This window comes from Mus musculus, chromosome 10, assembly GCF_000001635.26.
Source record: "Mus musculus strain C57BL/6J chromosome 10, GRCm38.p6 C57BL/6J".
NCBI classification, from domain to species: domain Eukaryota; kingdom Metazoa; phylum Chordata; class Mammalia; order Rodentia; family Muridae; genus Mus; species Mus musculus.
In genome coordinates, this window is record NC_000076.6 from 110,979,755 (window position 1) to 110,997,231 (window position 17,477).

Genomic DNA, 17,477 nt, shown 5'->3' on the forward strand with positions numbered 1-17,477 from the left:
GAAATCATGCTAGACCCCTCCCTAGAAACCTAGCCAACTCCCCAGGAGTTGCTAAGCAAAGTTGTCCATCTTTGAGAGCCTATTAACAACCCCTTTACCAAACCAGCATAATTTGGAACTACATTCTGAACACTTACCCTTATGTCCACAGGCAAGTATAGATCTCACCCCTCATTAAAGAAATATCTTGCAACAGACAAAGGTCATTTTAGAAGACCACAACCAATCAAAACGCAGACGACAATAAATGATTCCGTGGTATCCAGCCACAACTGATACAATCCTTGCCCCTAAGGCTCATGGATCACAGCAGAAGAAAGTGTGGAAAGTTTGCTGTGAGCTCGCATCTCTTAGATGTCATCGAAACTACAACTATGAAATCTCACCAAACATGGCTGCCTAAACATGACCCAAACAAACACACCTACAGACACACTGACACGGAAGAGGAAAAGCTCTTGAGACCCCAACCCTGAAATCACTCTAGGGAACTAAAGAACACTGGAAGAAGAGAAACAATGCTCTGCAAGGAAGTGCCTTCGACTGGCGGGATATCCATGGCAAACATACCACTAGCATACCATAGCACTGTATGGACTGAACACTTCGCATTTATTTATTCAGAAATGTATATAATCCATACATGGTAACAACGATTAAAAATAGGCTATGAATATGAGAGAGCAAGGAGGTACATAAGAAAGGTCATAGGAGAAGGAAAAAAAATCAATGGTAAAGGATTTTTTCCAGAACTGATAAATATGCTAACCTATCGTATTAGTTTGGGTTTCCATCGCTGTGAAGAGACAGCACGACTGACTCTTATAAGGGTCAATGTTTAACTGGGGCTGGCTCACAGGTTCAGAAGTTCAGTCCATTATCATCAAGGCAGGATCCTGCATGGCAGCATCCAGGCAGGCACGGTGCAGGAGGAGCTGAGAGGTCTACATCTTGATTTGACTGCAGTAAGGAGAAAACTAGCTCCATGTGGGTAGAAGGAGCGTCCCGAAGCCCATCTCCACAGTGGCACACTTTCCTCCAACAAGGCCACACCTTCTCCAAAAGGCCACACCTCCTAATAGTGCCACACCCTGGGCCAAGCATATACAAGCAACCAAACCAACAAAACCAAAATTATTTTAATTCAAATTCAAGATTAAAAAAAAATCCATACTCTATTCCATATATCTATTCCATAGATATATCATGTGACACTGCACAAAAAAGAGATGGGAAACCTCAAGAGGAACCAAACAAAACCAACCTCAAATGCACAATGCTTCCATTGATTTCTCAACAGCGACAGAAGCCAGAAACAGTACACTGGCCTCTGGGATGGGTGGCAAAGAAAAGCAGACATCTGTCAACCTATATGTCCACCCCATGTGAAGGTCCCCTTCATAAAGATGAAATGAAACACCGCCTAACCAACCTGAATCATAGATGAGAGTGTAGGCAAGACAGAGAGAGCCAGGAAGCTGAGGGAGGGAGAAGGAGCTGAGAGCGCGTCTACAGGACACTCTACAGGACGCAGGCCCTCCATGCTGTCCCTGTGTCAGCTCCTAGGACTCAGCAGCTAGTGCTTGCCCTGGCCTTGGTGTCTGCCTGCTCTCCCCCTCTGTGCTGCGTTCACTTGTCCATTTAGAGAAGTCTGTTTTAGATTGATATCCTCGCCTGAAATATCTTCAGCCCAAAGTATCAAAGATTTACTAATAGACTCCTCTATCACTCGGCTCTTATCCCTTTCTTATCAATGATAAGCAGATTTATACTAAAAGACAGAAACCATTTTATACTTAGAATGTGAAGTACATATCACACAGCCCTGCCTGGTGTGGACGGTAAGAATGTCACCCATCACTGTTTTCTTTGCTGCTTTTCCCTTCTAGAATCCACACTAAGAATAAATCCCAGTCCCACTCTACCCTTAATAGCTATGTGATACTTGGCAGCATAGTCAAGCTTGCTACTTTGAGTTCCTCACTCAATTGTTATATCTCAACAATTATGGCGAAAGGAAATATGTGTGGAAAAGTACTCTACAGGACTTTACCCTTGTAAGTCTTCAATAAGTTAAACATGAGTTTTGGGGGGGTTCTGTTTTTTCTTTTAGGTATACAGAATAAACACCATGAAAGCTACTGATTTTAGAAATCGTTAGTTCTTATGATAATTAATTTTAATAATGTTATAGCAATAGAAAAACCAAAAGCCTATTAATGAAGAGCACAGAACACGTACTTGACTAAATCTATTCTGTTATTGATGGCAGCCCAATGAAGAAGTGTAACATTTTCTTTGTCTGGTTGCCGTACATCGTAACCCGCTTCCACCAATTCTCGGCAGCGTTCATATATTCCATATCTGGAAAAGAGAACAGGTAATGGTCTCAGTATTTATAAAACGTTTAAAGCTAAGCACAGCATTTTTGGAAGTACTGCTTTGGGGGCAGTGACGGGGAGGTGAGGGACAGGACAGGACACTCCGGGTTGGCCTTAGGTCCACAGCAACCTCTTGCCTCAGCTCCCAAGTTGCTAGAATCACACTTGTGTGACTGGCTTAATGGTTCATTGTTATACTTACAAGTTAAAACCATTTTCAAACATATATTACTTAGAAAATAACAGTATTTCAACAGCTTTTACTAACCCTTTTTTGCAACTCTAAAATATCTCATTTATAACAATGTAAAATTTCATGAGGTACAAGAAAAAAGATCTCAGGAAAAAACATAAATCAGCCAGTTCTTTATAACTTAGTTCACAAAACTATGCAGATTTAAAAGTTACACATAAGTTAAAGAATGTTAAATTTTATGAAAATTAGTAACAGGGAATATACAAGACATTAGAGAACGTCATGAACCAACACTGTTTTATATGAACCCACACTGTTTTATATGAACCCTAAGATTCTCTATTTATAAATTTAGCTGATATTCCTGAAGGCAAATAAAACTTTTGTGTTAGGGTAGAAAGGGGGGTGGGAAAGTCCTGTGATTTGGGTCAATCTCTGACAAACCAGGGAAGGTCCCCGGGCAAGCTCCAGGAAGAGGCTCACATCTAACAAAGGGAGGCCAGTGCACAAGTGAGCCTCATCACTGCGCACCTAACTTACAGTTTGAAAGATGTGTTTTTATTTGATCAGTGTTTGCCTGCATGGACATATATACACAGACAGACACAAACGGAGTGTGTACTGTGACCTTGGCAGCCAGAGGAGAGCTTCAGGTTCCCTGGAACTGGAGCTACTGACAGTCATGAGCTATCACGTGGGTCCTGGGAAATGAACCCAGTTCCTCTGAAAGAATGAGAATATTTTTCCCCCTAAGAAGGTTTTTATTCATTAATATTTTCCAGGTTTAAAGTTGATTTATTAACTATTAGAAAGAAATTTTGTGGAAAAAAAAAGTCATAGTAAAAAAAATTAAGCCAAGCCAATAATCCATATGGCAATGGAGCTACTGATATGAATCTAACAGGAAAAGATAGAAAATTATATTAATTTTATTTGCATAAAAGAAAATATTTAAATTTCAAAAACATTATTTTAGTTTGCTTCTTGCTGCTGGGATTACATACTGACCAAGAGCAAGCTGGGAAGAGGGCACCTGAGCTCACGGCTACATCACATCCATCACTATAAAGGAAGGAACTCAGGCCAGAACCTAGAGGCAGGATCTGGATAAAGCACAGGCCATGGAGACATGCTGCTCACTAGCTTTGTGAAGAACAAGAGCTTTTAACCAATGAGCCACTTCTCCAGCCCTCAAAGTTAACGACGTTTCATTAATTTTTTGAAGCTATTCTATCCATTGTATACATATGTATAAGTGTGTCATAGTGCAAGTCAGAGCACAGCTTACAGGAATCAACTCTCTCCCAGCACTCTCTGCATCCTGGAGAAACCATCTAGCCAGCCCGACTGTGTGTGTATGTGGTAGGTACACACACACACACACACACACACACACACACACACACACACACTCACACGTGCAGGCACTGCAGAGGGCAGAGGCCCAGGTCCCCTGGACTGCAGTTATAGCTATCCTAATAGTGGGTGCTAAGGACCTACAGCAGCAGACTCTTAACCACCCAGTCACTTCTCCTGTCTCCACCACCTCCAACCTCTGCTGCCACTTAATTTAATTATGAGAAATCTCAAGTATAAACAACAACAACAAAAAAAAACAAAAAACAAACAAAAAAAACAGAAAATAAGTCACCAAAACTCCATCAACAAGCTATATACTATCGTTTTCTTAATCAAAATATTAAATCTCTGGAATTATAACATAAACATTAACTTATGTAAATTTGACAAACTGTACTATGACAATCTTTGTTTCTTTGGTTTTGTTTGATTTTGCTTTTTTCAGATTAGCCCTGACCTCACAAAATCCTCCAGTCTCTCCCTCTGCAAAGAGTGCTGAGCACTGAAGGTGTGTGCCAGCACCCACCCAGACAATTTCTTCTTCACTTTACATCCTGCTCACTGCCCGCCTTCTAGACACCCACCCCTCCCACAATCCTTTCCCACCCTCAACCCCTTGTCAAGTTCAAAATGGGGAGGATCCTCCATAGGGAAGGTTAACACAAAGAATGAGCAACAAGGAGACTCTAACAGCAAACACTACAACTTCTGCTTGTATTGCCAGTGAACCTAATAGACAAGTACACTGTACACACATTCATAGAGCCCTCTTACTGTTGCCATCCCCGGTCCTGTCACGCATGTGTGTGCGCATGCAAGCACGAGTGCACACACACACACACACACACACACACACACACACACACCATTATATATAATTAGTATGTATCAGTATAGAAAAATATTTGGTAATAAAAACACTTAATAGAAAGAGAAGAATCAAAAGTGATCTTGCTCATCTGATAGTTTTCATGTGTCTCTAACTCAAATTAGTCAATAAGCTAGAAGAACAGATTTTTAAAGTACCATGTTCTTATGTTTTATTTCCCCCATATGAAACTGCTCTGAAAGTTTGATACATTAAAATATGACTTTTCAGGCATTATATGGTAATATACACCTTTGATTTCAGTACTCAGGAGGCAAAGGTATCAAGATCTCTGAGTTTAAGACCAGTCTGGTCTACATAGTGGCTTCCAGGCCAACCAAGGCTATATAATGAGACCCTGCCTCAAAAATAAAACAAAAAGCCTTTTTCCTCTCTCATTCACAATATCTAGACTTTTAAAAAAAGAAAATAGAAGGGAAACATATTAGGAAGAAGACTAGGGTGAAGAGGGAGGGCAATAAGGGAGCCAATATAGAGTTAAAGCACATTATATGGATGCATGAATATATCCTATGATAATGAAATCTATTATCTTATAACAATATACGCTAATGTGTTTTCTTTTGAATATACAAATGATCAAAAAGATCAAGACATGATCAAGGTATACTGTGACTATTAACTGTGATATATACACCTAATTTCAACAATTCTAAAATGCTGAAAGACTCAATTCATGTTTCTCCTGTCTGCAGATAAAAACATCTATTGTATTTCAACTTCCAAATGATTTGAATTGTAACAGTCTTAGATTCAGCCATGATTTCCTTGTCCAATCTCAAAGACCAACATAATGTGACATCTTGAAGACCATAGTTTGAACATTTTTGAGATATCCCTTAATATAGTAAATATATATGCACACATAACATTGACTCTGTTTCCTTGGTTGAGGGACAGGAAATATGAGCTATAACCCCATGTTTTTAACTCAAAGGTTCTTTTTTCTTTTTTCTTTTTTTTTTTTTTTTTGGTTTTTTCGAGACAGGGTTTCTCTGTGTAGCGTTGGCTGTCCTGGAACTCACTTTGTAGACCAGGCTGGCCTCGAACTCAGAAATCCGCCTGCCTCTGCCTCCCAAGTGCTGGGATTAAAGGCCACCACGCCCGGCGCTTTTTTTTTTTTTTTCTTTTTTTGTTCAAAGGTACTTTTAAAGTTGGAAATGTTTTCTAGTTGTTTACATTCAATATTCTTAAAGCAAAATAATAAATTTCCACAAAACGGCAAGTACCAAAAGCTAACAGCTGGTGAGAATTACAATAACTAACTAAAATACTGACATTTCCCCCAAGGCATTTGAATACGTAACTCAGATTTAGAAAAACAAAACCAAGAAAGAAAACAACCATAGAGAAATCTTACTGTGTCGCCTTGACGATGTCCCATGTGCTATAGTCATCAATATGAGTTTTCCGACCAAGAGGTTCTCCATAGCCATGGTTATAGTGGCTCTGTGGTTTGATTTCCTGTTAAAGAGAAAAAGCACATAAACAAGAGATGAAAAACTACAGGAAATATTTTAGCACTTTTATTTTTGTGCTATTTGGCAAACATTCATTATTGAAGTAATTATGCTTAGAATCCATACTCTAGAGAAAAAGCATGGTCAAAGAAATCTACCCCTTGTATACATTCCCCCCACACTAAAAAAGCTCTGCGATTAGAAATTAATGATGAATTAGAAACTGTCTCTCACACCATTCAACTCTAGGTTTTGAGAAAGTCCCATTCTCTTGTGCCAACTACTCTCCAACTCTCCAACTCGACCAGCCTGAGCTCCAACACTGTCACAGGTAAACACTGAGACACTAATAAAGGGAAGAACTCACACGAGGTCGCAGAGGAAAGCATGCAAGAGCACTTCTCTCTAATCGTGGTGCAGCACACCTTTAATCCCGGGCAGTCAAATCTCCCTGATTCAAGGCCAGCTGGCCTACATGTTAAGTTTCAAAACAGCCAGAGCTACATGTGCGAGACCCTATCTCAAACCAAAACCAAACAACAAACAAACAAAAACCCAAAAAGCAAAATCTTCTACTCTCCGGTACGAGCTTTTCCTAACCATTCTCCGTAAATAAGAAACTCTAACTGAATGTCTAACTGCCTGAATCCAGTCATGCATCGCATAACACTTCAGTCAACAACAGACGAGGACACAACGCTGTAGCTGTAGCTGCATGGAATTATCCTAGAGCTGGTCATTTCTTATCGCCTGGTAGGTAATCTCAGGACAGCTTCTAGGCACTCCATACACTGGCACTGCAACTGGCGGGCGGCGTCATCACCTCCCTGACATCGGGCTGAGTTCTCTCTCGGGCGAGTCCTGCTAACCTCTACGTCTGTCCGTAGCTCCTTTTCCACAACCCCTCTAAACTTCTCCTCAGCACTAGGCTTAAAATACAGCAGGGCGGAGACACGTGTCATGGCAGTATCTGCAGCGCAGCAGAGCCTCGCAGGGCACCCGTGCCCTCTTTTTAAGTCAGGTTCACTGGATAGCCCCAGTCTCACCTCAAACTCACAAGCACTAGCACTGGGCATGTACCACTAAAGGAAATAAAAGAATGGATGGGATTCTTTTTCTCATACTGAAAAACATTTTAATCCCAACACTAGGGAGGCAAAGGCTGTGGATCTCTGTGCATGTGAGGATCTCTTTACATAACAAGTTCTAGGAGAGCAAGAGTTTCATATATACTAGAGAGACCTTGGATCAAAAAACAAACAAAACAAAACAAAACAAAAAACAAAAAACAAACAAAACCCTAAACCCCTTTAACTAACTCAGTTAACATTTCTTCATTTCCTGAAGAGGGTGTGAGTATTTCTAGCTACAGGACAATATTTACAATATACTATTAACTACTTTCCCATGGCAATGGACATTATTAAAAAATTCTCCCTACTAAAAATACCATGTACGATGGTAGTAGTGGCACACCCTTTAATCCCAGCACTCTAAGGCAGAGGCAGGTGGATCTCTGTGAGTCTGAGGCCAGTCTGGTCCACAGAGTCAGTTTTAGGACAGCCAGGAAGGGCTACATAGAATACCTATCTACAAAAAGAAAATTAATTACTTAAATTAAGTATTTGCCTACTGTACAATTTTTGAAAATGTCCTGTCCCCATACCTGGGAGGAGAAGAACTTTCCTGGAGTCCTGCGATTCACTTAACATGTTTGAGTTAGAGTTGTATATGCAAGACTAGATAGTACCCATCTTCTTACTTAAAGACAGCTGCCCCTTTCTAGTAGCACTGATTTGTGGCGTCAATGTATTTCTGACATTCTACAACTAACAGTCACACACAATCTTCTCCTGGGCTTCTCTGGTTTTGATGTTTAGATTTAAATACAACTGCAATCATTAGTGCTATTGACCAAATACTCCCATGTCTCAAGCACATAGATTCTACGACCCTGGCCAAGTGTGTGTAAGTGAGAGATCCCTATTTTTAACTGAATATGAACAACAAATATATGCCTCTCGCTTTCTTTGGGTCATAGACACTGGCAATGCTCTCAAGAGTAAAATAGTAATTCTGGGTCCAAAAGTAGCCCCTGCTTACCCTAAAGCGTGCATGGATCATGAACCAGTAACCCTTGAGCTGTCAACATTTCAGAGCTGAGACTTCAGCAGAACCTGTGTATCCTAAGGAGTATAGTCACGAGAGCTATGTATTTTGTAAAGTACCACACAGATCGATCTCTAGAAATCATCTTTATTTTTAAAAGGTGGTTATAACTAATATATGGCTTTGCTAATTTATGTTCACAGATTTCTTATATAAGAAAACTTTCTTATTCTTATATAAGCAATAACTTCTTATGTACATATGAGTATCAATATAAGAATATCTCTTTGAACAGTCTAAAGAACAATCTAAATTTCCTAAAAGTAGGTGGTACTGTTTTCTCATTTTCATGCCCAAGTACTAGCAAAAATTACCAAATTACCTATAGTAAACACTTTACCAGACTGATTCTAATCAAGGATTGTGTGGGGTCGGATTGCTTGCTGCAGGTATTGAGGCAGACTACCTTAGACTAGCTTAGCTCCCGAACTGCTTTTCTCTAGAGGAACCCCTGCTGGCCTTGCTCTGTACCCCCTCAGCACCTCAGTCCATCCATGCCTCTGCCTCTACTACTCTCTTCCTATGATCAGGCTTAGCACGGAAATGAGCACACTCAGCAACGTTACAGAATCTTCCATGACCTGTTTACTTTTTTCTTCGACTTTAGTATCTACCATTCTCCTCTACCCACACTACACATCTGTAAGCTGTGTCCTCCAAAATCCTTGCTGTCTTATACCTTAGCTCATGTTAGTCATCCTACTTAGAAGATGTCCTCAGGCTTAGGCCTTTAAATCCTCCAGTTCACAATCTGAGCATCACTTTAGCTCTCTGAGACACTCAGCTAGCTCCCCTCCTACCTGAGCTCCCTTTCTATGCAAACAAATCATCAGGCATTGTGTGAAAGAATTATGTTACTTCACCATCTCTTTTGTAACAAACCTAGTGGCTTAAAGCAACACAAATTTTTGTCTTAGGCTACTGGATCAGAAATCCAAAACCATTGTCATGAATACCTATGGAGATATTCAAGTACTTGCTTTCTCAACTGGGACATCCTGAGAGTTCGGACGTCTACTCCCTCTCCTTGAACAAACTTTAGTTAAGCTCTTTTGAACACTGAGAAAATGTCTCACTAACCAGCCCAACCTGGCTTCAAACTTGTGAACCTTGAGCTGCTTCCCAAATGCTGCTGGTAGTACAGGCTCCAGCCACAGTGTTCAGTTGCGCCCCTTTCTTGACCTAGTCTCCTGTCCTCATTTGGTTGCACAGCCCAAGTTTAGCAAGAATACTACTGGGTAAGTTGAGAGATAATCGCTTTAAATTCTTCAAAGAATCTTCTCTCGTTAAATTGTCTCTATATTGGGCAGGGTAGAGGTCATAAAGAGTTGTGGGGTAGATGATATCTACTTCGGGCAAGTTCAACCTCTGTCCTTAAATACAAGAACCCTTGTCAGTCCCATGCTTAGCAGTGTGATCCAGGGGGGAAAAAAAAACGCTCAGAGAAAGCGGTACCAACACCTACTCTACACAGGGCATCCAGGGTAAGCACTGTCACTCTGAGAATAATCAGCACTGAGATACATGGCTCTCCTTCACTCGATGGTAAATGTATTTCACTGCACCAATAAATCACACAAAAATACTGCCCGTTTATTCTTTTTGATACTGTGCTGGTTAGATTTTTTCAACTCAGGTAAGCACCTACTTACAGATAAAATGGCTTGGTTTCTTGAACTTTATTATGAAACTGCCCTCCAGGTGGCAGTACCACTTTATACCTTCACTAACAATACAAATGTTTTCCTCCCACTGAGCTTAGATTTATCAGACTTCTTGCTCTGGAGACCTGAAAACACCAAACCTTCACACACTTCAGTTACTATTTCCCTACAGCAAAACAAAGAAAGCTTGTCAAACTGGCCTGGGGACTTAGCAGCAGGAGGTCAGATTATCTTGACAAAGTGAGGATGCATGCTTGACAGGAGATGGCTTAAGAAAGGATGGACAGAACATGGAACACCTACAACTCTTCTAGGGAAGTTTTGTTACTAATAAGAGCAGAAGCCAGAACAGAAAGGAGACCTAAGGAAAATAATAGTGTTTGGTTTGGTTTCAAAACTGGAGAGAGACTTGTTTCCTCACTGATAGAAATGGTGTGGTGAGGCCACGAATTGGTGGGCAAGCAAAGCCCAGGAGTCTGTGTAGCTGTCATATGCAGCATCATATGTCAAATGCCAATGACAGAAATCAAAATCTGGATAAACTGACCTACATACTGTATTTATTAACTAGAATATCCATCATAAAGATGCCATTCTCCTCAAATTTATATATGTGTGTGTCTGTTTAGTGCAATTTCTATCAAAATCCCTCAAGATTCTTTGTAGCTACAGACAAGGTTATTCTAAATTGATATAGGAAGAAACCTGTTATCTTCTAAAAGTCAATTTTAAGAACTATTACAAAACAAAAGTTACCAGCATCGCATGGGGCTGGCTTAGTTTTAGACACAAAAAGACTCCAGAAACAGAAAAGAAAACAAAAACAAACCCTAAAAATTAAAACCCATGTATTTGCTCAAATATTTTTAACAATATAAAAGCAATTTAAGAAAAGAGTTTTTATTCGAGGCCAGCCAGGGCTACACAGAGAAACCCTGTCTCAAAACAAACAAACAAAAAAAACCAAACAAACAAACAAACAAAAAAAGAGTTTTCGGAGATGAATGGGAATCCATAGGCAAAATTAAAATTAAAAAAAAAAGACCATTTTTTTAAGATTATTTATTTTATGTATGTGAATACACTGTTGCTGTCTTCAGACACACCAGAAGAGGGCATCAGATCTCATTATAGATAGCTGTGAACCACCATGTGGTTGCTCGGATTTGAACTCAGGACCTCGGAAAGATCAGTCAGTGCTCTTAACCACTGAACCACCTCTCCAGCCCCAATCAACCCAATTTTTCAAACTCAAATTACATAAAAATCAACTCAAAACTTATTACAAAACTAAATGTTAAAAAAAAAAAAAGTATAACCTTTAAAAAGGCAGTGAGACCAGGCATCTAAAGGCTAAAGATTTCAAAGGAAGGAGCATACTAGTCCACAACGTAATCTGGACCTTTGTTTTCTAGCCTCCAAACTGGGGAAGGGCTCTCCACAAGTAAACCGTCTGGTCTGTTATTTGATCCCAGCAGCCCTAGTAAACTAGTGCAGACAGGAGATACTTTACCAAAGATACAGGAAGGAAGATATACAGGAGAAAGGATATTTACTATCATCAGCCACTTCCCGAGTGGCAAACATCACAAACTACAGGGTGGGTTAGAAGTGTCCAAGGGTGTGGTTGCCATATCAGTCCTGTAATCCCATCACTCAGGACACTGAGGGAGGAGATTGCAAGTTCCTGGTCAAAGTGGGCTGGCTACATAGGAGATGTTATCTAAGAAAGAAAAGGGGTGGGCATCAGGCTGAGAAGATAGTTCCTCAGATAAAGTGATGACTTTAAGCCATATGGACATAATAAACTTGTCTTTAATCCCCAGCCCTTGGGAAACAAGGGGCAGGTTCTCCAGTAAGCTAGCGAGACTAAGCTAGCTGGATGGTGAGCTCCAGGGTCAGCAAGAGACTACCTCAAACTATAAGGCAGAGAGCAACCAAGAAAACCAGTATCAACACACACACACAAGCACACGCACACGTGTGCACACACACACACACACACCACATGGGGGGGGAGGGGAATACACACACACACACATACACAGTGAGTGGGTCAGTCATAATTTAATAGAATTGCCGTCTCCACATCTATTTTTAAGCTTGACATAAAATATCTGAAAACAAGTGCTACCTTGTCATCTCTGGCCTACTTAAAACTTCCCTACTTGAGTGACTGCAATATAGCTAGTTTGTTCTTTATTTCCTAATCTCACATCAAACAACCCCACAGCTGTTAGCCATGATAAAACCTAACGGTCAGTTGTCAGTGCCCGTGTAAATGAGGCACTCACTCATCCGTGTGCGCTGTGGGGGCAGAAGACAGCTTGGCAGACAGAGGTGCTTGCTGGGGAAGCTCGCCTCAATCCCTGGAATCTGCACAAGGCTGAGGAGACTCAGCTCTGTTAAGCTGTCCTCTGAATACGCGTGCTGTGTCACTATGCAAATCATGTGACCCACACAGCACGCCTGCACATTCAATAACTAAGCTTTGGCTAGCAAATCCACACCCTTTCTTTCCCTTCCCCAGCAAGGTCAACACTGCCACCCTCGTGACCCTTCATAAAGGCACATCAAAAGTTGTCTCCTCTCTCTCCCTACTTCCAGTTCACCTTTAGCCCCTCATACTTACTGCAAATGTCTTCTGTTTCTTGCACTCAGGTCTCACCTTTTAACACATACCTGATCCTAACTCCACACCCCTGCACCCCTGCCAGCACTCTCCTACAGAATGGTAACTTAACTGAATCACAAAAGAAATCTGAAAATCAGACTGGAAAGAAGCCAGAACAATGAAATAAGAAAGCAACATCACCAAGTACCAATGAGGATCAGAGACTGTGTCACACATACTCAGCTGACGGTAATGTAAAATGCACAGCCACTCTGGAAAGAGCTTGATTTCTTAAAAACACTAGTATACAGCCATGTGATCCAGTAACTGCATTAGAATAAAAATTTTGCTTGTGTAAATACCTGTACATAAATAATTATAACTAAATACAAAAACTATGATATATATTGATATACATACATAGATATACTTTAACAAATATAATAGAAGCTGGGAACCCAGGTCATTTGCAGTATATGTATAAAATGGTCTATTCACACTATGGAACAGCAGTCAGTAATAAAAGGGAATGACCCACCAGGAGTACCTGACAAATCTCCAACAACTATGCTGCATGGGAGAAAAAATAAATAAACCCTGTATGGAACATTCTAAATGATTCCACTCATGTACTACCTGTTTGTGTGTATGTGTGTATGTGTGTACGTGTGTTGCATGTGTGGATATGCATGGAGATGTGTGTATGTGTGTACATGTGTGTGCATGTATGGGTATGCATGGAGATGTGAGGATGGGTTCTGAGGCCTAAAGTTGACATGGGGTGTCTGCCTCAATTGCTCTCCATCTTTTTTTTCTTTATTACTTTTATGTATGGCATCCTCAGAGGCCAAAAGAGGGTGCCAAATCTCGTGGATGGAGTTACATGCACTTGTGAGCTCTGGCCTTCTGGAGGAGCAGTGAATGATCTTACCACAGTGCTTTCTGAGCCAGGCAGGGGCTCTCACTGAACCTGGAGCTCAGTCAGCATCTGGCTCGAATGGCTGGCCAGCTCTGAGAACCCTTTTCTTTCTGCCCCCAGCTCCAGGGTTACACGTGCACATTGCTCAGCCCAGCTTTCACGTGGGTCAAACTCAGGTCTTCATCCTTAAACGCATAAGCTTTTACCAACTAAGCAATTTCTCCATTCTCCAAAAGACATTTGTGGAAGACATAGAAAATGTAGAAAACCTACACAGATGGATGCTGTCCAATAGACCTGTGCAATAGGAAGACAGCCCTCAATTTTGTGCTGTCAGAAGCAATAGTTGCTAGACACATAACACTAATATACACTCAAGATTTCAGTTTTATGACTGAAATGTGAATTTTTATTTTATCAACTTCATTTATTTCGAACAGTCTCATGTCACGGAGGCTGCTGCATAGGAAAATACAGTTCTAAACACCATAAAGGTAAGATTATTACGCTCTGAAGTAAAATTATACCCAGACAGGGTTGAGGAAAACACTACAGATTCTAAACCGTATTACCACTTACATGTTGACAAGGAAATAATTTTATCTAGCGTGTGCCCAAACACCGTCTCAGCAAATGCCCCAGCAGTGGAGGCGTTAAGATCCTGCATAGCTATACTATGATATTCAAACATTCCAAATAAATTAATGTTTACAATGATTCAAAATTAAACCTATAAATCACTGAAGAATGATGGATATTTACAATTTCAGGTAAGGTACATAGACAAACAAAATGTCAAAGTTAAATTAAAAAAAAAAAAGACCCAGAGAAAAGCAAGATTAACAAAGCAGCCATGTGCACTCATCTTGAAATGCATAGGAAAACAATCCGGGGACAGAAGAGGCTCAGCAGGTAAGGAGCACACACAACTCACAAGTCCGGTCCCTCCAGGGGCTGGACACAACTGCGCTCATATGCACAGCCTCCATCCCAACACACAACATATACACATCATATTAAAAATAAGTAACTTTGTTAAAATTAAATTAGTAATAGTAGCCAATTTTACTTCCTAGATACTATTCTGAACTTTACTTGGAGACTATAAATGGACAGCAGGACTGCTTCAAGGTATGGCTGTGGGGAAGGCTTCTATTATAGACGTAATAGAGAGGAAGAGCAGCCAGAGCATCTGGGAGAGTCCAGCAGAGAGAGACAGTAGTACACTAAACGTGATCAGCAGTCTGGACTAGGCCACGGGGTCAGGAACATGGGGAACACGAGGAAGACAAAGGAGAGACCAAGATCAAGGGCCAAGGAAGAGCCATGGGAAGAGGATAACCGACATAGCTGGGTTATAAGGTGAAGTACACAGCTTCGGAGTAAGCTCCTGAGCTGAGGGAGGGTCTGGTATGGCAGGAGGTAAGAAGAACTACCTAATGGTGATGTGGACAAAGCCAGGAGGCCAATAGGCACCCCAGAAAGGCATTTGTCCCTTCTGTCAGCGAGAAGGAAACTGACTGCTTTTTAAGAGGGGGATTTACATCACAGGTCCTGAGGAATGCTGGCTTTTGTCTACCGGAACTTTGGATAGTGGCATTTCCTTGAGAGCTGACATTGATGAAGTATCAAACATTAAAGATGTTACTGCAAACCACACCATTACTATCACGTGTCACAGAGAGAACACTGCCAGCAGAACCACTTACGAAGCTTTTATCACTTGAATTGGAGGACTATGGTGCTTACAAGATCCTCTATAGAGGCAGAGGCAGATTTAATTGGTTACTAAATTTTCACGGTCAGAGCTGGTCCCCACCCCATCACTGCTTTAACCTACAGCTGTCAATACCACCTATAAACCCCAAAACAATGGAATCTCCTTCCAAGCTACATTCCATGTGTTCCAACGCTGTCATTTTCTTGGCCATACTAGAAATTAGCTATAGTTTGAACATAACCAATAATCACACACCCTCAAATATTCTCTCAATGGATTGCTGACTAAAGTGAGGGCCTCCAACTGTACAGTTGCTGCTGCTGCTGCTACTCCTACTCCTCCTCCTCCTCCTCCTCCTCCTCCTCCTACTACTACTACTACTATACTACTACTACTACTACTATACTACTACTACTACTATGCTACTACTACTACTATACTACTACTACTACTATTATACTATTACTACTACTATTATACTACTACTACTACTATTATACTACTACTACTACTATTATACTACTACTACTACTACTACTATTATACTACTACTACTACTATTATACTACTACTACTACTACTACTACTACTACTATTTGCCAAAAGCAAAAGGCACCACTCACAGCAAAACAGAAACCTCAATTTCAGAGTTTGAAAATGTTAAGCCTACATACAGCACTTAGTACATTAACTTAATCAATTCTATAAAGAACCATTAAAATGAAGGTTTTTCATTATCCTAGCATTTTCAGGAAAGAAAAATGGAGACACCCAAAGTAAAAGTAATGTGCCCAAGTACAGAGTTTGTTTGTAGCAATGAATGTGACAGTTGGAACACTTCACTCCCTCATGTACAAAAATGTAGTCTCGTAGATCTGTGCATCAGATGTGCACGTGAGGACACAGGTTTTAAAGCAGTACCAATTCTCCTTCCCTGATTAGCCTCTGGTAAGCCCCGATTTATTCTCCATTTGTATAGTTTTGTAAGACGGCTCTGGTGGTCAGTATTGCTGCTTGTACAAGCAGAGCACCTAAATCTGGATCATCAACATTCTTTTTTTTTTAACTCAACAACATCAAAAATTTAAAATGCAGTTAGGGCTGGGAAATGCTCGGTCACTAAAATTCATGCCATGCAGTTGTGACAGCCCAAGTTCAGATCCTCAGACCCACATAACAAAGGAGCATGAGTGCACTAGGGAGACGAGGGTCAGAGAAAGCCTGGGGTGCTCTGGCCAGCCTGGCCTAAGCACAAAACACAAGGACAGTTCCTGAAAAACACCACATACAACACATGCCAGCACACATACACATCTGAATACACACACATACACACATACACACACACACACACACACACACACACTACCAATCTGACCGAAATAGTTGCCTTTTAAAGGATTTTATAAAGTTTATTTTAAAAAACTTGCCAAATGCAAAAAGCATCACAAGCTAGCTGGGCATAGTAGTGAATGCATTTACTTAATCCCAGCTCTTGGGAGGCAATGGCAGGTAGATAGATCTCGGTGAATTCGAGGCTAGCCTGGTCTACATAGTGAGTTCCAGGACAGCAGGGCTACATAGTAAGACCTGTCTCAGGAAATGCACATACACACACAAACACAAAACATCACACAGCAAATGAACTAGGCCCAGTGTCCAGATGTGGATGAACTCTGCAGGTGGAGCAGTGACTCTGTGAAGGCTGCCTGCTTCACAGGGGCTCAGTGCCCTCACCACTGACTGTATTCTCATGCACTTGTCCACCACCAAAGCCAAAGAGTCCAGACAGACTTAGATCTAGAGCAGCGATTAGCTGTCTCTTCTGTCATAGCTCATTGCCGTTCCTACACTCAGTCCTTCCTCATCCCAGTACTTAGCCCTCTTGTTCTCATTTCTATATGTTATGCTGTACCCACATGTACCACTTGTTTACATATACACCTATACTGTTGGCTAGATCCTGCATATGAGAGAGAGCATATGGGTTGTTTTCTGAGATTGCATAAACTCACTTATACATTTTAAGTCCATCAAATTTCCTACAAATTTTGTGATTGCATTTTTCTTTAGAGTGCAACAGTATTCTAGTTTATTAAGAACAGA

General features: G+C 40.8%; 1 protein-coding gene across 4 annotated transcripts in view; it reads right to left on the reverse strand.

Annotated features, from left to right (window-relative positions):
* Zdhhc17 (zinc finger, DHHC domain containing 17) overlaps window positions 1–17,477 on the reverse strand; it is a 68,288-nt gene that overhangs the window by 37,976 nt on the left and 12,835 nt on the right. For all 4 annotated transcript variants that reach the window (NM_001359624.1, NM_172554.2, NM_001359622.1 and 1 more), the window contains exons 2-3: window positions 6,186–6,289; window positions 2,242–2,364 (exon numbers count right to left, since the gene is read on the reverse strand). Coding sequence is in view for 2 of the 4 variants with exons in the window: in NM_172554.2 (NP_766142.2) it covers window positions 2,242–2,364; window positions 6,186–6,289 (227 nt within the window). In the remaining 2 variants the exon portion in view is untranslated. The remainder of the gene's footprint in view (window positions 1–2,241; window positions 2,365–6,185; window positions 6,290–17,477) is intronic.